The 22,960-nt window shown below is 35.4% G+C and overlaps 1 protein-coding gene across 2 annotated transcripts in view; it reads right to left on the bottom strand.

The window, feature by feature from the left end:
• The window catches only part of LOC149780748 (DDB1- and CUL4-associated factor 11-like), an 87,058-nt gene that overhangs the window by 7,005 nt on the left and 57,093 nt on the right, over nt 1-22,960 (bottom strand). For both annotated transcript variants that reach the window (XM_089937817.1, XM_089937818.1), the window contains 9 exons: nt 21,769-21,812; nt 19,071-19,194; nt 16,081-16,138; nt 13,422-13,514; nt 12,144-12,236; nt 9,676-9,765; nt 6,912-6,975; nt 4,273-4,425; nt 3,249-3,355 (listed from right to left, as the gene is read on the bottom strand). In XM_089937817.1, the coding sequence (XP_089793943.1) occupies nt 3,249-3,355; nt 4,273-4,425; nt 6,912-6,975; nt 9,676-9,765; nt 12,144-12,236; nt 13,422-13,514; nt 16,081-16,138; nt 19,071-19,194; nt 21,769-21,812 (826 nt within the window). The remainder of the gene's footprint in view (nt 1-3,248; nt 3,356-4,272; nt 4,426-6,911; nt 6,976-9,675; nt 9,766-12,143; nt 12,237-13,421; nt 13,515-16,080; nt 16,139-19,070; nt 19,195-21,768; nt 21,813-22,960) is intronic.

Below are 22,960 nucleotides of genomic sequence, written 5' to 3'. Positions count from 1 at the left end.
GATGTGTGTACTATCTACAGGTTAATATGGTACAGTAAAAGAGAAATGTGGGCAGTATAATGCAGGGATGATGTGTGTGTGTGTGTACTATCTACAGGTCAATATGGTACAGTAAAAGAGAAATGTAGGCAGTATAATGCAGGGATGATGTGTGTACTATCTACAGGTTAATATGGTACAGTAAAAGAGAAATGTGGGCAGTATAATGCAGGGATGATATGTGTGTGTGTACTATTTACAGGTTAATATGGTACGGTAAAAGAGAAATGTGGGCAGTAAAATACATGGAAGATGCATCTTGAACATCTCCACACCTGATAACTGCCTATCCACCCTGATCTCTCAGCCTTGGAGCTGATGACCAGTCTGTGTTAATGTAGGTCAGCCGCTTGTTCAGAACTTAAATTCTTACGCAATGCAACTGTCTGCAGTGTGAACAAAGTCTGACCATCAAACTGTTTGGCATTTCATCCATTGTACAAGTGAATAGTGTGGAACATTGAAAATGAGTACATGCATGTTCCAAGGTATAAAACACAAACAATATTCAACACCATTCATCTAGTGCTGCCACACCCTACAAAGTGTAATGATGTAGGTCATTCTGTCTAATTTAATCAAACACTGTTTTGCAAATTTGAGCAAAAGTCACTTAAAGATTGTATTTAGTAAGAGTGGCCAAATCTGTGAGCAGATCAGAACCATTGGAAAAATCTGAAAAGCCTTCATGCCAGAACACTGTCCAATTTGGTCATTGGTACAACTTGAAAAGCCTTCATGCCAGAATACTGTCAAATTTTGTCACTGATACAACTTGAAAAGCCTTCATGCCAGAATACTATCAAATTTGGTCATTGGTACAACTTGAAAAGCCTTCATGCCAGAATACTGTCAAATTTGGTCACTGGTACAACTTGAAAAGCCTTCATGCCAGAATACTGTCAAATTTTGCCACTGATACAACTTGAAAAGCCTTCATGCCAGAATACTGCCAAATTTTGTCAAATTTGCTGAGCAGCTTTGAGAAGAAGTTACTTAAATATTTTCCTATTTAGTAATGGTGGCCATATCCAATGGCAAATGAAATGAAATATAATTAGCACAAAATTTAAAGACCTTCATGTAAGAATGCTCTCTGTCAAATATAGTTTGAATTCTGCTCAGTCACTTAAATGTATTTCTTTTTCGAAACAGCATCCATATTTTATGGCAGACCAACATCATTTGCATAAATTTGAAATAACTTTCTATCAAAGTTGATCAATTTCTGTTAAGTGGTTTTTGAGACAAATTTGTCTTAAGGTAATTTTCAGAATTGGATAATAATGGATTAGGATCATTTGCAGAGCGGAGAACAACACTGGGAGCATATGAAGTAGGGAACCAGACTAGGAAATAATCTACATGTACTTTAGTCTGGTTTACAACAAAAACTATAACACACTATAAGAATACCTACAAAATTTCTGATATTGGTAGCCAGCATATTTTTAAAAAACCAGTATAAGCAGTCATTGTTACAGGGATTAAATAAAGGTTGGTGGAGTTTATCCTAGTTTTTGCGATGCAGTCATTCATTGCTGTGTCAAATGCATATTTTGCCAAGACATCGCAGGCACTGGTCACATTCAGCAGGTGGTTGCTCATGACAGAGTGTTTATATAATAAATTCAATCCGTGCAGAGGTCGTTCATAACAGTTTTTACTATACTCGTCAGGACATGTAGTGAAAGTTGATTACACTAGTAATGCTAATCAAAACCTGCCAACCCTAACAAAACCATCTCAGCAAGGCAGTCGATTTTTTTCCTGTTAAGTTGGGCTAGTTTTCAGTAAGGTGTAGCAAAATATATTATGTATTGCTATTGTAAAGTTGGAAAACGCATTTATAATGTTCTGAAGTCTGATTCCAGACTGAGGCAGTAACAGTAAACATGATAATCAACTAAAAGATTTGCAAAGTGCACTTAGACCATAATTACCTCCAGTACAGTTTCACAACTTGCAGTTCCAAGCACCATGGAGCTCTATGGCTTCTCTACTTCTCAATATGATGTGATTCTTGACTTATTTAATTTCTTGTGGTGATGGTAATTATCTCTTCCAGCATGATGTCAATAGATATAATTGTTGCCCTTACTGCTTTCCCCCACCCCAAATCTGAATATTCCTTTATAATATTCTGCACCCACAATTAAAACTTTGTAAACGGTTTTTTGTCCCTTTTGTTGTTGAATACTTAGCTTCATAGACACCATTTTTTTGGGGCCCCGAGTGGCTGAGTGGTCTAAAGCACTCTCCGTTACGGATCACTGCCATCTCATCTCTGTCTGCGTTGGTTCAAGTCTCGGGTTCGGCCAATTTGGGTATGTGAGAAAGCTTGCCAGTAGCTTCTCGAGGGTCGATGGTTCATTCCGGGGTTTTCCCGGGTTCTTCCTCCACCATTAATACTGGCCGCCATGTATAGCCTATCATGTGCTGAAAAATGGTGTTAAACAATACAACAACAACAAGACACCATTTTTAGACTATAAAACTTTTCTATAAGCGATAGCCTGATCATGCAGATGTTTTGCAAGAAAAAATATGTTCAGTTGAAAGCATCTGACATAATCCTGTAAAGTTAGTATTGTTCCCTGACCAACACCACTAAATCTAATATGAAATCAAGCATGAATAAGCCACTATCCAGATTTTACTGCAACAATCATATTATCATATTTCCATATCTTAATGTTCATTTCTGTACGACCTACAGTCAAACTACATAGTTGACAGGTCTTCTAACATTGCATGTTCCCATTTATAAAACTTAACAGTATACATCTCTGCCACAGAACAATGAATCAGTGAACTGTAGGTTTACACGTTCTCTTCTACTTATGAATGCCAGCAATCCACACAAAAACTGATTTACCAGTATGATCTGTCATAACAGATTTAGGTCTACACTGTTCTCAGTTGGATGTGCATCATACATAAAGCAAAACAGCTGTGTGCAAATTATAATTTGGCAAATAAAGCATTAATAACTAAGTCTCCTGACACCAAGGGAGCATCTGATATTGGTTCCATGCCATTTGTATTGGTGTAACATGTCTCAAAATTAATAGAGCCAAACAAGACCAAACTGGATGTAAAGATACCCTGAGTGTATTCCAAGACCTGAATAGGTCTGGATGACTGTGACCTTATTATTGGTATAGTGGGGCAACATACATTCAATTTACCTACAGGTCTGTACTTACTGAGGTACTGATTATGTTGTTTTCATAAGGATGCCAAGACACATCTCTTACGCAAGATCGGTGTCCCTCCAGCTTCTTCACAATTTTCCCTGACAGCAAGTCATAAACTGCAACAAAAATCTTTTACTATAAACGTGTCCAAACAGAACTGATGTCTGCTTACAGGGTTCTAAAGAAGCAAGCACAACACAGACAGAACTTGCATAAAGTAACAGCTGGCTGACACACACACACCTGTTGGTGTCATTCTGTCATTTTAATATCTACCAAGTTTTAACTCAATTAACTGAAAACTACCAGTATAGCTGCAAAGTATAATTCCTTTGTAAATTCATGGATAGGCATAGCTAACTTGTACAATAATGATTAATATCAACATTTCAAATAGAAAATGGAAGAAAGGAAGAAATAAATGTAAAAAGATATGCCTTATTATATATTTTTTTTAACATTTTCCAAAAAGGACCTACAGTTTTTGTTTTACAAATTTCTTTCTCTTTGGATATTCTTAGCTATTATGTAAATGCACAAAAAGTCTTGAATCTAAATACTGAATGATTTTTTTTTCACAATGGGTAGTTTCCATTTTAATTTAATTTGAGCTGATTATCCATTACAGTGATATGTTGTATATCACATACGTGTACTATTTTTTAACCTGCATGACCATCATTATATACATTAGGCTGATCTGTCTCTCCAAAACAACATGATTCCAACACTTCACTTGCTCTGGATGACTACATTTGACAAATAACAAAAAGTCTGCCTGGACAGAGCAAAGTATGGTTTGAAATTTCAAGTTATGAAGGGATTAAATGATTCTATGTTAGCAAAGTTATGCCAGGTAAATATTTTTTGAATTAGAAAGACTTGCATTAAATGCCAATGATTGGTGGTTTGGTGCAAATTACAATGGGGCACAAGCTAATTATACCACGTTATTTTCCTAGCTGAGTGCCAAGACTGAATATAATTTTGATAATGAAAAAGTGGCACACTGGATCTGAGGCTGGCTACTTACTAACAACGCTTCCTGTGGCACAACCTGAGTAGATAAATCGCTGACTCGTACTGAATTCTGGTGAGAATCGAGATCTGATCAGCGTGTGAAGCACAGAATGTCCACGGTATGTCATAATGGAGGAATCCCCCTGAAGCTTGTTCTTACGGTTCACTATTCAAAAGAAACAAGAAAAAACAATGAAAAGATATGATATTACAATGAGATTTACTGCATGTAACTCGGCAGTCTGAAAGCTGGACATCTAAAATGACATCAGCTTTGAGCCTAATCTATATTCCTGACTCTTTTCACACTACAGCTGGTAATATATCCAAACACAGGCATATCTAAAAAAATGGATATAGTCTAAGAACATTTGGATGTAGACATTCTTGCTCTATCAGGTGTATAATAGGCCTCAATAATCCAGAATACAATAATCAGAATGTTTTAGTATACATACAAAAATTTCTGGGAAGAGGCTTTCTTGATTATTTTGAGGTGATGAATATATCTGGATTCTCTAATAATCTGAATGAAACCAAATGTGTCTAGATTACAAGTAAGCCAGCAGTGTTGCACCTGGAGTGGGTCCTAGGGAACTTCTCCCACCAGAAACTTTCACTATCCATCCTAAATTTAACGAATTCCCATAATTGATCATTACATTGGGGCAGAGGTATAAAATGCTCCACTGACAACTCAAACAAGGTGCATGTGACTTGATAAGCCCCTGACTTGTAACGGCAACATTCATTCAATTTCACAATCTTTGTGACTGTGCTGCAAATGTAATACTTGTTCAGTGTCAAACAGAGTTCTACAACTTCCTGTGCATCTTTGATCTTAACAGCTTTTAAAGGCAGTACCCTCTGAGTTTTCCCAAGTGACAACCCGTTAACCAAGCCACTAGTTGGATACTTGCTCAGTGCCAAGTAGCAGAGGGTGCATATTTGAACTCTCGGTGCTCAATTGATATGTGTTCATTTGCATCCTTTAATAGATTTCAGACTGTAAGACCCAGATCTTACTCATTCTCTACATAAGCACCTGCATATGACAGTGAATACAAGGAAATCAGTTGTACGACATTTACGATGATTAGAAGATGATGATTTACCATGACTAGACAACAATGGAGAGTTTAAGAACTTTATCAGACAACTGGATGAATTCTTGGATTTTTTACCAGAAGACATTATATAGTGACATTTATACGATACTGTGAATCACAAAAATCACTTAACTTTCACTGTTAATTTGTAAGATGTAAGGAATTATGATATTACAAGATATTGCTAATCGGATCATAATGAACTACTAATTTAACACCAGTATGTGACCTATAACTGAATTCATCAAAAACACCTCACAAATGACATAAAATTATGCAAAGATAACCATAAAAACCAAGGTATCCAAAGGTATTTAAAACTCTTTTCACTACACTATTCTGTGTTTAGGCCCAATAAGATTGGTATTTTTTATCATACAATCAATAGAATCTTATATCTGTACTGATTTCAAATGAAATTTAAGAAATTCATTGATCAATTTAAATCTTGCAAAAAGACAGAAATTATTCAACTTGTTTAATACATTTCATTTAAAATGAGATCTAATGTAGAATTCTCTAAATATGATAGGTAAATTTGAGGTGAATTACACTGAGCAAAGAATGACAAGGTATCACATTCATACAAGTTGTAGTGCTCAGAGTTGTACCTCTAAAAGAAAGTTACACAGTAACAATACATGACCTAAATGCAAAGTGTGGCGATGGTGAACTTATTCTAACAGGAAACTATGTTAGTGTAATACACAGTAATTAATTCCTTTCCTTCATTTAAAATGTCATTAAAGAAATTTGTTCTCAATAAACTAAAACGATATATTCAAGTCCCTCAATACAGAATTTCATGAATTTAATCATTTCATCCAGAGATTATCTGTGCATATTTTATTCCATCTATGTATATATGACTTTCTGACAAGCTGAAATGTGTATAACTGTAAATGGTATATCGTTCATATATGTATCAGTTGATCACTATAGTTACATTTATTAATCCATTTGGAATCTGTGAGTGTCTCTGCAGAATACATGTGTGTGCCGAGACTTTTTGATAATGCAACTATTTAAAAAATTGAAGACAAAAGTTCAGATGGGTTTTTCATGACTAAATTTTATCAAATAATATTATTATTATTAAAATTTTACAACTAGATTGATAATGGATGACTGAAAAGCATACAATCATAAAACAATGAACTGAGTTTATACTATAAACATTTTCATGTTAAACTAGAAATATATAAAAATTAAAACTGAAATAAAATGAAAATATATTTCTGTTTAGTTTTAGCTTTTTTCACCATAAAGACTTTCATTTTGGAAAGGGAATCTGAACAGATGAAAATTTGTTTGAGAGGTTTCAAAGCTGTTCAAAGATCTGAGCCCTAATTTCTACAATCAAAACTGGAAGCTTTATCTGGCAACCATCTTCAGATGGTGCCATGAGGTGTTGCAATGGCAGCTACAACATTGTTGTCATCATCTGAACCATCTGTACAGGAGGCTCTGATATTTGTGTCTTGTTTGTGTGACCTATGTCTCAAGCTAGTAATAAAGGAGAAATATAGGACATAATGCTTACATTTTCTTGGCACCTGCTGCCAGCGATAGTCCCATCTCTGTTTTGCAACGATCTTTTTTGTTGCCTGAGAAATAAAAAAATCTTGATTCAGCAATCAGCATGTACAAATGAAAATTTGACATTTATTGCAAGTCTTTCTAATTCAAAAACCTGCCAGATATTTAATGCAAGTCTTTCTAATTCTAAAACCTGCCAGAAATTTAATGCAAGTCTTTCTAATTCAAAAACCTGCCAGACATTTAATGCAAGTCTTTCTAATTCAAAAACCTGCCAGAAATTTAATGCAAGTCCTTCTAATGCAAAAACCTGCCAGACAATTATTGCAAGTCTTTCTAATTCCAATACCTGCCAGACATGTAATGCAAGTCTTTCTAATTCAAAAACCTGCCAGACATTTAATGCAAGTCTTTCTAACGCAAAAACCTGCCAGAAATTTTATGCAAGTCTAATTCAAAAACCTGCCAGACATTTAATGCAAGTCTTTATAATTCAAAAACCTGCCAGAAATTTAATGCAAATCTTTCTAATTCAAAAACCTGACAGACATTTAAGGCAAGTCTTTCTAATTCAAAAACCTGCCAGACATTTAATGCATGTCTTTTTAATTCAAAAACCTGTCAGAAATTGTGGTGTTCAAATCATGAAAGTACAGGGATTGAATATTTACTGCCCAAACTTAAACAAAGTGAGTTAAAATTTCTGGCAGTTGTTTTCAATCACTCACCTGATCAGGCAAGTGATGATTCAGGACTAACCCATGTTTCTCTTGAATGAATTGGTTGTTCTATTAAGAATACAAATGACTTTGTTAACTGGAAGTCCATTCTTTCTAACCAATGTCTCTTTTCATTAGTTTTCATCAATTTCATACAAGTTCTTCAATATTAATAAAGACTTACCAAAGGTTTCAATTTATACTTACAAATGGTGTAAGAAGGGCCACCAAAAAAGTTCTGGAAAACAACCTTTCATGTAATAAAATTTAGGTTGTTAACACTGTCACCTATTACAATTTTATAACTGTTTGAGTAAAAATTATTCTGGGTGAGTAAAAATGTTGAGTACTTGCCTCACTGGGCATTGCTATTTTTATGGGGGGGGTGGCTAAGCAAATTTTCAGTAAATTATGTTTCTCTAAGAATACTTACCTGATCACATAAATGTTAAGAATATAAGCCCCACTAACTCCCGAATACAGCCTTCCCAAAAATGAAAACGTACATTTCCTACTGTTTTTATATAGACAAGGGCAATAAATCTTGCCCATTACCTCCCATTACCACCAACAGATGGCACTAGTTTTGAGCTGAGTTAATAATCATAAACAGGATGCTCACATTACGGAGAGGATGGGAGGGTATTAAAATAATGTGATTGGGTAAGAGTTCTGGAGAAACATAGTTTACTGAAAAATTTGCTTACTCCTTCAAATAAGTTCCCTGATCATATTAATGTTAGGAGAATAGGCAGCATGACTAGGGAATTTTAAGGATTCTGCCTATACCTTGGGTAACCATTGAAGGAAGAAGGCTGCATTCTCCATATGAAGGATATCCAAACTTTCATAACTTTCCTGTAGCACAACCAGAGGTGATATGGCTTACATCTGGGAAGAAGAAATAAATGAAATCTTCTCACCAAATAAATTTCTAGGTGAATCTAGCAAAAGCTGCATAGGGTGTCTGTTTGGAGGTTGTGCTGATGTCAACTGGGTCTTGTCACCACCTGTGAGATTAAGATTGGTCCTCCCAAAGCCAGAGTATATTTCTGTGGTGCTATGGCTGCAGTCAAAGCCAGCGAACAGATGAGCTCACCAGAAACAGGTACCTGCATGTGCACACATGGTTATATTTGGGGCAGCTCCAGAGGTATTCCTGCCCTGAGTCAACCTTGTTTGCACCACTGATCCAGGAATAATATCTTGCTCATTATGCTGACCCTGCAACCGAGCAGCATTGACAAGGGGCACCACTGTGACAGCAAGGACATCTACAAAGGGTGCATGTGGAGGCAACCCAGTGGGACAAGATCCACAGCTGCAACAAGCAACCTGAGGAGTTTCAGAAATGTCCTGGCTGTGATCCATTTCTTGTTGAAAACTGACTTTACAAGCTCAACAATTTGGACCATCCAAAGGTGAGGAAGGCGTATAAGATGAAGGTGGGTGAGAAATTACATACCCTAATGGATGAACTGTTGGGATGGACAAAAACTGGACTTTTCCCAAATGATCAGAAAGCTTCTTTCATTTGACAGAATCAAACTTACCATATGTTTTTGGAGGATGTTGTCTAAATCTTCCACCATGGAAGTAGATGAAGTAATACAGAACTGGGAGACAACACAGCTGACTAGTTTTATAAAGGCCCAAGGATTTATGTTCAAACCAAAAGGCTGAGCGCAAAACTGATTACAATTTACTCAGTATGCAAACCCCAGGAATTTCCAGGTTTACAGATGGATTGGAAGGCAAGAGTGACATGGAAAAAATTGTCTCAAATTCTTCTTCCTGTTTTTCTTTTAAAGTAAAATTTGGGCTGCTTACACAAAATTTCACTTACCCAACAATTATTTTTAGTTGTCTGGGCTAGATGGGTAAAGGAACTATCATCTCCAGAAAATGGACACTGTTAGTAATGATTTTCAATTAATGCCTATAATAGTTTTATACTTGAATATTTTGCTCTTTTTGAATTAAGGATATCAAAACACTAAATCACAAGGATGACTAAGGACCAAAAAATGTGAGATGTTAAATATTTACCTCAATTCCCTCTGAGGAGGAGAAGCATCGGATATCCCACAGCTTTATTGTTTGATCTTTGGAGTTGGTGATCAAATATCTGGCATCTCCCTAGGGAAAAAAAGATTTCTTCTTACGATTCTTACATACATTATGATGTTAATAAAATATATTACAAAAATGAAACATTGCTTGTACACAAAAATATATTTTAAGCAGGTTTATTTATGTTGTGCCCAAATTTTGTATCTACATTTGTACAATATTTTTACTGCACTTTAATTCTACTCTGCATGTCCACTGAACACTATTCAATAACATTAAAATTATAATATTGAACTTTTGTCATTTTCAAGATGTTTTATTTTTTTGTCAAGTTTTAATTTATTTTCATTATAACAAAATTATAGCTCCGCCATCTCCTATACAGTATACAGCTGGCAGTTGGTCTCAAGCTGTAATGTTAACTTTCTCCATAGAAAACAATACTGATCCTGCTGTAAATAACCCGAACTAAATATTTCTCACTGTGAATAATTGTATCAGAGTGACAGTAGACATCAAATAAAGAGTCATGTTGATTTGGGTGTAAACTGCATGAAAATTTGATACGCAAAGCATTTATGTCGTACCAAAAGTATTATTGTTCTAAAATGCATATAGTTCAATCTCTTCTACTCTCCTGCATCACTAGCACAACATAATGAACATGTCACAGCTTTATGGTGCTTGTAATGTTAACCTAAGATACTGTCATATTTCAAGTCAGCTTCTCTGACAAGCTTTCCTCTATGTGTGTGTATACTTGTGCTTGTGTGAGGTAGGTAGGTAGGTAGGTATGCATGTCTGTCATGAAAAACTGATGCTAATGTGTTGAAACCATTTTCCTTCTTTTAGTCAAAATGATCTTTGTCTTTTACCTTCTGACTCCCATATCAATTTGACTTCTTTCTTACCCCCAAGAACAAACCATCTCAATGTCTGGCCCAGGTCTGTGATGTAGAAATGATGTTATTGTGATGGAAACATATTTTTTATTTCAATTCTAGTGACCTTGGCATGTTACATCTTGACCCCAAAATTAATACCCCAAGTGTATGTAAGATTAATGTTAGTGACTGGAAACCATCTTTATTCATTTCAGTCAGTGACTTTAACCTTTGAACTTTTGACCTCAAAATCAATTTGTTTCTTCCTTATTCCAAGTGCAAGCCATTGACAAACTTTGAAATCTGTATATGGTGGAGTCATTGTGCAGAGACAAGTTTTCTTCTCTTTAGGGTTCCCACAAAATTTTCTTTATGAAATTCAAAGCGTTTTAAGAAGGTTTTTATCAAGTTGTGACAGGTACTGCTACATAGGTTCAGGCCCCAATGCTGACCTAATAATGAAAGAATTCAAATTAAACTCAAACACCACACTGTCAGACTTCTAAGCATGTGTGTGCTATGAAATCCAGTCATACAATAATTTATTACAACATTAGTCCCAAGTGGTCTAAAGCGCTATCCATTATGGATCGCTGCCATTTCACCTCTGTCTGTGTGGGTTTGAGTCGAGGATTCGGCTAATGTGGATATGTGAGAAAGCTTGCCAGTAGCTTCTCGTGGGTTGGTGGTTCTTTCTGGGGTTTTCCCGGGTTCTTCCTCCACCATTAATACATGCCACCATGTATAGCCTATCGTGTGCTGAAAAATGGCGTTAAACCCTACAACAACAACATTAGTCTTACAGTAAAAGATTTAAAATTTTTATTAATTGTTAACTTTTATACCAAAGAATGCCCGATACTGAGTGTTCAAAAATCCACAGGGAAGCACATTTTATTCTATTACACAAAATATAAACAATATTCATATTAAGGAAGTTCAAGTATCTATTCAGTCTATTAACACTAACTACAGTCTCAACATACTCTATGGATCATCCATGAGGTTGGATTCAGCTATACATGGTGGCCAGTATTAAATGAAGCAATCACAAGTTGTGTGAGAGTATGGCATGAATATCATACTAGCTGTTCAATAAGCATGATGGGTTGATAGGAAGAAAGGTTGAGTTTTTAATCAGTAAGTATAAAGGACATCATTTCAGTTATTATAAACTGTGTTCATTCTGGAAAGTTTAGTAACTGTTGCCGTCTTGATCACATCAAAATGCTTTAGTCGCACTGAACAGAAGTCAGCAAACTTGACGAGAATGGCCAAGTATGCACTAAGGTAATGACTGACAAGAATGGTCAAGCATGCACTAAGGTAATGATTGACAAGAATGGCCAAGTATGCACTAAGGTAATGATTGACAAGAATGGCCAAGTATGCACTAAGGTAATGATTGACAAGAATGGCCAAGTATGCACTAAGGTAATGATTGACAAGAATGGCCAAGTATGCACTAAGGTAATGATTCACCATTCTAGAAGTCCTTTGCATGAGCAGCAGAATTCCAACTGGAACGAAAGAAAAAAAAACAACCAATGAACAACTAACCTTTGAGTCTATGTGAGTAATTCCATCTGAATGGCCAGCAAACATACCAACTGGAACAGGATGGGATTCTTGCAATGTTCTCCTGTCCCATACCTGTTGTAAAAAAAACATTACAACTGAATTATTTTATAATCTGAGGTCTTTTTTTTATATCTAAGCATAAGGAGATATTGTTATACTGTCCATTGGTCCATCCATCCATCTGCCATTAACAATTCACAAAAAATATGTAAATTATTTGTCCATGATATGGTAAATATGTGCATGAAGTGTACAATTTCTGACTTCCTCACCCCAGGAGGAGATGCTGAGTCAAAGGTGAAATGCAAAAGTATTTTCAATGTACAATGACATTTTTTTTTTTTTTTTACATAATCAATCTATACAAAAGATATAATTTGTAATATGTATGAAATATGGGCTCACTATCAACTGGATAGGCATAAAAATACCAGGAAGAAGGGTAATAAAATGTATGTGGATTTATGGTGTCAAGTAATTGAAGATTGCCTCTCCTTTATGTTCTTTCAAAAACCTTATGTGGTATGAGTTAAATGCGTTAAGAAAATCCAAGCCAGTAAAATCTGAAATGAAGGTCACAGTGACCATTTGTTGCAATGGTGTGATGCTAACAGATATGCATGCAATGTTCTAGTTTCATGATTGTAGCTTGAACTGTGCTTGAAGAAAAAAAAACATAAAACAAAAACTTTACCCAAAGTCGGTGAAGCATGAAATACAGGTCAAGGTAACCAACTTTTGCAATGAGGTTACAGTAGTCATCAAGACCCACCCTCCTACCAAGTTTCATGATTCCAGGTATAACAGTATGTATAGAGGGTGAATAAAAGAGAGATAAATGTAAAAACTTAGCTAAGATTATGCAAATTATGAACATGTTAGTGGATAGCTTCATTAAACCCACTCCAAACTGTTGCCTAGGACATAAGAAAAAGTTTTATGCAGTGAGGGTGTGCATATGTATATACTTTATATGCGCAAATGCTGATGCAAAATGCTGACCACAACACTAGCTCTCTTTCACTTCAGCAAGGCAGCCATTGTAGCTAAGTTGCTAGTGCATCAGACTCATAAATCTAAGGGTTATGAGTTCAATGCCCACCCCCACCAGCTTAGGTTGGCTGCCTCTGTGCCTCGTTGGGAAAGGCACTTATTTCCCATTTCATCTGCAATGATGTTAGCACTTTGTCAAGGACAGCTTAAAACTGAGGGACTGGTTAACGTTGCAAAAAGGGTTACTGTAAAGCTAAATCTTACCTTACATAGTCCATCATCCCCTCCGCTGAATAAAATGTTTGAGCTATCACCAGCAAAGGCAACTGTGTTAACATCATCATCGTGAGCTTCAATCTAAAAAAAAGGAAATACACCAAAATTTTCAAGCATATCTTGGAAACCTATTTTACAAGATAACAAGAGTACTGTCATTGGCACATTATATGCTCACCCCATGTTTAATCTATACATGCACTAGCAGGGTATGTTGGAAGTGACCAAGTCTCAATGACCTTGACCTTTGGTTAAGGTATGTAGTCTTTAACTTAACTTGCTGTGCAGAAACCACGTTTTCTTGTCAGATTTGCCATGACCATGACCTTCAGACCCCAGAGTCCAATGGTTTCTTTATTACCACAAGTGCAAGCTATCCACAAAGTTAGGTCAATGAACTTACTCTAGAAGAAATGCTATTCTGCTATACACAATTTGTCTTTTAGTCACAATGACCTTGACCTTGAATGAATAAGCCTCTTTCATACCTTAAGTGCAAGCCCTCCACAAACTTTGGTCAATGTATGTGGTGTACAAACTAAAGATATCATATAAAAACCATTTTTCTTCATTCAGTCAGAAACCTTGCCCTTTGACATTTTGACTCTAAAATCAATCAGATACTTCTAACATAACCTGTATCTCATTGACAAATTCTGGTGAAGGTACAGGGTTGACTACTGAAATTGTTGTGCATAAATCATTTATCTTCTTTCATCCAGTAACCTTTAATCTTTCAACACCAAAATTGATAAGCTTCTTCCAAGTCTAAGCTATCCACAGAGTCTGACCAGGCGTGTAATATAGAACTATGTTACTGTGCTGAAAGCATTTTTCTTCTTTTATCCACTGTTTTGACTTCTGGCCTCAAGAAGAACGTACATGTAAAATTTGGTGAAGGTAAACTGCTGCAGAGCCAACATGATTGTGCAGAAATGGCAATTTTGATAGAGAAATGGACAGGCTGACAAGGTCATACTACATTATGCTCTGCATATAAAAATACACCATGATAAAAATCAAGGTGAAGAAGTGTAAATCACAATATTTTCTGAGCACTGTGTGTACCAAAAATGGCACAGTGCATAGGCAGACCACAGTCTATGCTAAGTAAAATGAAAAGCACAGACCCCAACCTATAATTATTAAATCACAACAAGAACTTAGATTTGCTATCAGCTCATAACTGGGAAGTCCAGAGTCTAAACTGTTCACTTGAAATAAAGCAGTATGCACCCTAATGCATGACAGAAAGGCAGAACTATGTCTATACTGTTCACAGCTTGCTATGTACAAATTTAGAAGGATTGTACCAGTTGTTATGAACTAGTAGAACTGAACCAATTGTTATGTAGCAATTAGTAGGAACAGTACCAGCTGCTACGAACAAGTTAGAGGGATTGTTGTTGTAGGGTTTAACGCCATTTTTCAGCACACGATAGGCTATACATGGCGGCCAGTATTAATGGTGGAGGAAGAACACGGGAAATCCCCGGAAAGAACCACCGACCCTTGATAAGCTACTGGCAAGCATTCTCACATACCCACATTGGCCGAATCCGAGACTCGAACCTACGCAGACAGAGATGAGATGGCAGTGATCTGTAACGGACAGTGCTTTAGACCACTCGGCCACTCGGGGCCCCTAGAGGGATTGTACTAGTTTTTATGAACTAGTGGAACTGTACCAGTTGTTATGAACAAGTTTAGAGGGATTGTACCAGTTGTTATGAACAAGTATAATGGGACTGTAAAAGTTTAGAAGGATTGTACCAGATATGCACAAGTTTAGAGGTTTTGTAATAGTTATCATGTACAAGTTTAAAGGGACTGTACTTGTTATGTACAAGTTTAAAGGGACTATATTAGTTATGCACAAGTTTAAAGGGATTGTACCAGATGTGATATACAAGTTTAAAGGATTGTACACTAGTTATGTATAAGCTGAATGGGATTGTACAAGATGTTATGAACAAGTTTAAAGGGATTGTAACAGTTGATATGTACAAGTTTAGAGCATTTGTAATAGTTATGTACAAGTTTAGAGGGATTGTACCAGATATTATATAAAAGTTTAAATGGATTGTTCTTGATGTTATGTACAAGTTTAGAGTGACTGTACAAGATGTTACGTACAAGTTTAGATGGACTGTACAAGATGATATGTGTAAGTTTAAAAGGATTGTACTGGATATTATGTACAAGGTTAAAGGGATTGTACCAGATATTATGTACAAGTTTAAAGGGATTGTACTTGATGTTATGTACAAGCATGGAGGTACTGTACCTGTTCCTGCATGGAACAGTTTACTGCAGGAGTATCAATTATTTATGATTCTATGCATTTGGTTTTGTTGGTTGCAAAGATTAAATGTACCTAATATTTCATATTAATTGCTTCTACAGCTTCTTCAAAATGTACTGCATAAAGTCAAGAATAGGTAACAACTGTGCCATAACTAGTTTCAAGTGAAATCTGATGTAGACCCTCTACTGGTTTTTAAAACATTTTACCTTTTTTTTTTTAAACTTACATGCCCATGGATAAGACAAGTCAGCAAAGATTGTATTTTATGCTTTCAAATTTGTATGTACTATAAAGCATGAGTTAGCAATGGTGTAAAATATATTTAAAATTCAAACTTACCTTCAAGGATCGCTGGTTACTTTCTCTATCATAAACATAGAGGCACCCATCATTTGCACTGAAAGAAAATGACAGAAAGTCATTAGAGATGTCATATTGACATTCTTGTAATTAACAACTTCAAAATTCCCAACCTCTCATTAATGCCGTTGATTTTTGTTCACCACTGAAAAACAATGGATCATTTTAACCAAAATACATATGAAGTGTGGCGCTGACCTTTCACACCAGATATAAATTCAATGACTGCAAGAAAGTGGCACAACATTTATGTGATTGAAACCAAAATGTTACCCTATGTCTGAAATATACAATGTTTTAACTGTCTAGGAACCTACCATTTAATTTTCTAATGGAGGGCCTGAAGCAATTTTCAGCTCCCAAAGAGCAAAAAAAAAAACAAGAACTAAATCTATATATTATATTAGTTGAAGAAATCAATTTTTCCTGACATAATGGAAAAAAGACAATTCTGGTTGAAACATAAATCCCAGGCTCCCCTTCCCCTTCAAATTAAATGGTTGGTTACTAACCTCTCAATTTTGCAATGATATGTATCAACTAGATGCAGGGCTACTGGTATTGAAATGAAACCATTCTTATGTACCTTCATTTAAAACAAAGTGAAGTATTATAATCAACATCAGAAATGCACAAAATGCTTCAAATTATTGCCTTGGTGCACCAAAAAATTCCATGACAGGTGTATTGTGTGCACTTTGGAAAAACCAGATTGAGAACAGAATTAAAACTATTTGGATTCAAACAGCGAAAAGAAGCAATCAAATTATTTTACATAGCATCACATCATAAAATACTCATCCAAATTAACATAAGAAGAATTATCTCTTGACTGATCATTAGATCATGCTCCAGAATGGTACAATAAAGCACATTTTCACATGTTACAGACTCAGATAAAACTAGTCTAAGACATCAAACACTTCGGTTGATTGAGCCTTGCATAAAAAAAACAGCTGATGATGCAGAATATGTAAACAATTTGACCTATACATTTTTTTTTTAAAAATCTTCAAAATCTGGCAATGGGGGTAATATTTATAAGTTTTCTGAGAATCATAAGTCAAATGTTAACTTCAAACAGAAATATGAAGATGGTGCAAGCAAGTTTTTTAAAATTCTTTTTAAATCATCAGTACAGCATTCATATGAATTTCTGCAGCAGACAGATTATTTCATTCACATCAGTAATGCCTCTCATCCACTCCACCAATGTCTGAAACACCACATCTCTCATTTTTAAACAAAATGTATTATGTGAAATTTCTGGGTATTATCCATGTTGGTGCCAGTAAAGGTCTTTGTTCAGCTTGCTCCCAGAACATGTAATGTTAAATAGAACTGTTTATTTATATTTGTTTAAACTGTTGTATGCCCTTGCTCTTATCTCAGTTTACATCTGACATAATTTCAATCTAGTCTGTCAACTTTCAGTGCAGGATAAACAAAATTAATTACCAGCTGATTAGAATTTGAAAGCTACTGAGGTAGTTTTGGGTATGTTGTTTTCTCACCCATCATAAAATGCCATTTAAAGAATGCAAACAAAACAAAACAGGAAAGGGGAACGAAACATTTCACCTTGATTGAGTGAACATAAGTGATGTCATTCAATTGCCTGTCAAGACAATGTGATATATATATAATTGTACTGAGGATAATGGGGATGTGATATACATATAATTGTACTCAGGATAATGGCGATGTGATATACATATAATTGTACTGAGGATAATGGGGATGTGATGATATACATATAATTGTACTGAGGATAATGGGGATGTGATGATATACATATAACTGTACTGATGATAATGGGATGTGATATACATATAATTGTACTGAGGATAATGGGGATGTGATATACATGTAATTGTACTCAGGATAATGGGGATGTGATGATATACATATAACTGTACTGATGATAATGGGATGTGATATACATAATAACTGTACTGAGGATAATGGGGATGTGATGATATACATATAACTGTACTGATGATAATGGGATGTGATATACATAATAACTGTACTGAGGATAATGGGGATGTGATGATATACATATAACTGTACTGATGATAATGGGATGTGATATACATAATAATTGTACTTAGGATAATGGGGATGTGATATACAAATAATTATACTGAGGATAATGGGGATGTGATATACAAATAATTATACTGTGGATAATGAAGATGTGACTGTACTTTTGACTGCGAATTAGTAGTGATGCTGGCATGTTTTATAAATGTAACTGGCAAATGGACCAAGATTATGCTATTTCTCTGTCCCAGATACAAAGCACCTATCTTACCAACTTTACTGTACTAAACAGTTGTTATGATGCTCTTGAATTATACTTGGTTGTTATACTACCTACAAATATGTTTATGTTGAAAGTAAATTCATTGTTTCTATGTATGTCTTTTTTACATACCACAAATGAGGTTGAAATTCTCCTGATTTCAAGTGAAATCTCCTGATCAAATTTGGTAAACTTCCTGATTTTACCTTTCTGGGCTGTCATATTCATGACACAAACATGTCAAAATTGTAACAGTAAGTTAGTGGGGATGACAACCCAGTAAAAGAGAAAAGAGTACAATTTTTCAAAGATGACATAATACCTCTGTAAGTTTTAATTGGGGTAAAATGAACAAAAATGATAATTCTCATGAACTTTCCAAAACACTGCAAGAATATGAAGATTGCATATGAGATTTTAGCTGTGCACCCAATTGTTCTGCCACAGGTTCACCCAACTGTTATGCCACAGGTGTACCTATCCACCTAAGCAAAAATGTGAATTTCAAATGTGATAATACTAACATCTTACAAACACTTCAGAATCTATGGCAAGTGAATAATTCCTCTCATGCTACATACTGGGATGTCTATATATTATACCCAACAGTGATTTATAATTAGTTCTTTTTTTGCAGGAAATTCTAAAACATTACTCTTACCCTCCAAGAATGTCCCTGTTATCCATAGAAAAGATCAAGGAGAATATACAGAAACTGCTCTCGGTAGGAAACAAAGGCAAGGCATGGTGGATCTCTGAGTCTCCAAATACATTGCATATATGAACTAAAAAAAGATACATTGAAAAATCAAATTTACAATTAGTACTGCCACTCAACTCAAGCCAAAAAGAATGGAGTGCAATACATACTTCCATATGTGACTATAAGTGATATCATGCCATTAATAATTTGAGGCTTAATGCCATGAGTTGTAATTGAAGAAAATAATACATTAGGTATAATTAATCAAATATTCATGTGCACTATTTCCCTTTCAGATAAAAAAAATCTCAAATGACTGAATGATACATCTTGATTAGAATGGCTATACTAAATGTGTGACTATGTGGAAAATAATATATGTGAGGTCTCCTTGGTCAACTATCCTCAAAAGCTGGTGATATGGTCAACCATCCTCACAAGTAGGTGACTTGGTCAGCCATTGTTACATACAAGGGTCTTGGTCACAAGCAGATGACGTGGTCAACCATCTTCACAAGCTGGTGACATGGTCAATTATAATACCAGGAGGTAATATGGTCACCCATCCTCAAAAAAGGTGACTTGGCCAACTATCCTCACAAACAGGTTATATGACCACCATCCTCATAAGCAGGTGACATGGTCAACCATCATCACAAACAGGTGACCTGATCAACCATCCTCACAAGCAGGTGACATGGTCGACCATCCTAACAAGAAGGTAACATGAAAGCAGGTGACCTGGTCAACCATCCTTACAAGCAAGTGACCTGGTCAACTATCTTTACAAACAGGTGAATTGGTCAACCATCCTCACAAGCAAGTCACCTGGTTAACCATCCTCACAAGCAAGTCACCTGGTTAACCTTCCTCACAAGCAAAGACCAGTCAATTATCCTCACAAGCAGGTGACTTGGTCAACCATCCTCACAAGTGACCTGGTCAACTATCCCTACAAGCAGGTGACCTGGTCAACCATCCTCACAAGCAAGTGACTTGGTCAACCATCCTCACAAGCAAGTGACCTGTGAACTATCTTCACAAGCAGGTGACTTGGTCAACCATCCTTACAAACCGGTGACCTGGTCAACCATCCTCACAAACAAGTGACCTTTTCAAGTATCATCACAAGCAGGTGTCTTGCTTAAACACCACAACCATCCTCACAAGCAAGTAAGCTAGTCAACCATCCTTACCAGTAGGTGAATATAATTGCCTGTTGCAATTTTTGGAGATTCTGTATTCTTGTGATGCACATTTTTCAACACAGATCTTTTACTGCACATTTATTATAAGCAAATTGTAAAATAAAATCTCAAATACAAACTGAGATTTCATAAGAGCTAAAATCTGAGGTATAGCAATAATTTAACTGTGCTTTATGAAGACAATTTCACAAATAGTCAAACCTATCTTATGGTCACCTTTACTTTGTTGTCACCTCTTCACAACGGCCATTCTAATTACCCCCCCCCCAAGCAAATTTCAAATAAAATGTCCTGTATGTAACAATCACCTGCCTTCCACAGTCAGTAGCCAGGTGTTTCCTAATCAAATAAAGGATTCTACTTTCCTCAAATGGTCAGTGGCATGTATTTATAGTCACTGCTCAGTCCATGCTGAGTAAATATTTTTACTTCATGAAGAAGGCATTATTTGGATGAAGGAATATCATGAGAATTGGTGTACAAATATTGATCATTTATCCTGTACTCCATACTCCAGTCATGCTGGCAGTGTAACTTAAAGGGGTCACTAGACAAATTCAAAAGCAAGGCAATTTGTATCATTTGGATAGAGGGTTGAATCCTATTATTCGCTGGATGGTGGGAAAAGTAATGTCACTACAGCAGAATTGGAAGTCACGTTTTGTGCCAGGATGACAGGTAGAGTTTGATGTATTCATCTATTTGCCTGTGAATTAAAGCTATCTCTGAATAAAAAACTTTGTCTTAAAAAAGAAATACAAATTAGATCAATTTCATTAGGTTTAATACAATATTTCAAACTTGTCTGTAAAGGCAGGCAAAATTTCTGTTCATGGATCACAAAAAATAGTCATTCGTGGCTTCTTTCGATTTCCTATTCATCACAGACTTCTTATATAAAATGACTGTCTTTTGATCTTGGCATGTTCAGTTACTGGCTAATCCAGCTGTTATTTTTAAAACGTGAACAACTGTTTCCATATGTAACTTATATAAACTGGCCAACAAGTGAGCCAGTCCTCTACTTAACAGTCATAGGTAACCTGTCAATCAGCAGTGAAGTTACTGTTTTGTCATGGTGCACAAAACAAAGTAATATTAGTGATTATTTTAAGTGTGTGATGAATTATAATGTATAGGATGGATTTAAGTAAGCAGGATACAGAAACCTTGTGTGGACCATAAATTACGAGAGAACAACATATACACAAATTTTATGATTTTGATGACTAGTGCACAAAAAACAATCCTGATCAAAAATAATAATAATAATAATAATAACAATAATAATAATAATAATAGTATTCATTGCATGGTATCTGTTTAAAAACCAATTTTAAAAGCTGAACCTGTGTACAGAGATCACCTATATACAAAGGCCAGTTTTACCATATCCCATGGGTGGCCATTATAGACAGGTTTGACTGTACATAATTTATAATGCTTACTGCAATCAGACCAGCTGGAGTATGCCATGTAGTTACCATCCGGGCTGAAAGAGAAGAATGAAATGTACAACTCAGTTAACACCTGTCCATTAAAAAAGAGTGAAATGTACAACTCAGTTAACACCTGTCCATTAAAAAAGCATGAAATTTACAACTCGGTTAACACCTGTCCATTAAAAAAGAGTGAAATGTACAACTCACTTAACACCTGTCCATGAAAATAAAAGCCTGCAGATACCATCTAATTTTAAGTCAACATTATGTTCAAGTTCAGATAAACCTTGAAATAACAACAAATGCCACATTAGTGAGGTGGGTGTGAAGTAGGTGTAGAGCTGCAATGATATTTCAAAACTCACCAGGAATATTTTAAAAGCAATGTGACACATTAAAACATATTTTAAGAAAACTATTGGGTTCCCCTAAAATTACTTCATTATATCCTTATTTATTAACACTTTCTGGGGTCATGCTAGGAGGGAATATTCCTACGAATCATCCCTACCAATTGATACTCTGCCCAAAACAGTAATCTTCCAAGGCTTTTAGTTATAAAAATAGGTCAAACACAGTAGCAATATTCTTTCAGATCCACTTTTGTGCTAAATTAATTTGGTAACATTCTACTTCCAATAAATATGTTGTGAGTTTTCTATCGGCCATACAAAGATGAGACTCTATGACGTGAGTGAAATCCCAAGCTTATCAACACCAACCAAAAACAGCATCTGATTCATTAAAAGAAGTTTTAAAACTAAAAACCAAGAAGAAATTTGTTAATTTATCCAAAAATATGTGCCAAAAAAAGTGGAATGAGATGATTTGTCTTCAGCAAACTTAGTTGCCTATTTTCCCATACAATGCTATTATTTAAGTTATGATGCAGTTTTTCAAATTGAAGACAGTAAGCTTTCGTTATTTTCATAAAAAATAAAGTGTTTTTTTAAACATATTTTAGTATTATTTAACTTGCAAAACCAGTAAAACACAAACAGCTGATTAATTTATTATGCCATTAAAAAATATGATTTCTTTACTCACTTCCCCTTATTTTCTGACCACATCGCCCTATTGAGATGGGAGGAAAAATTTGATTTGCCCAAAATGTTGTGTTCTGTGCTACTCAAGACTTCACCGAGTATACAAATTAATTTCATCAATTTTATATTTATCATATTCATGTTTGTACCAG

This window comes from Sinohyriopsis cumingii, chromosome 16, assembly GCF_028554795.1.
Source record: "Sinohyriopsis cumingii isolate HCF-2022 chromosome 16, ASM2855479v2, whole genome shotgun sequence".
Lineage (NCBI taxonomy): Eukaryota > Metazoa > Mollusca > Bivalvia > Unionida > Unionidae > Sinohyriopsis > Sinohyriopsis cumingii.
Note: the sequence above shows the minus strand (reverse complement) of the source record. Positions and strands in the feature narration are given on the sequence as shown.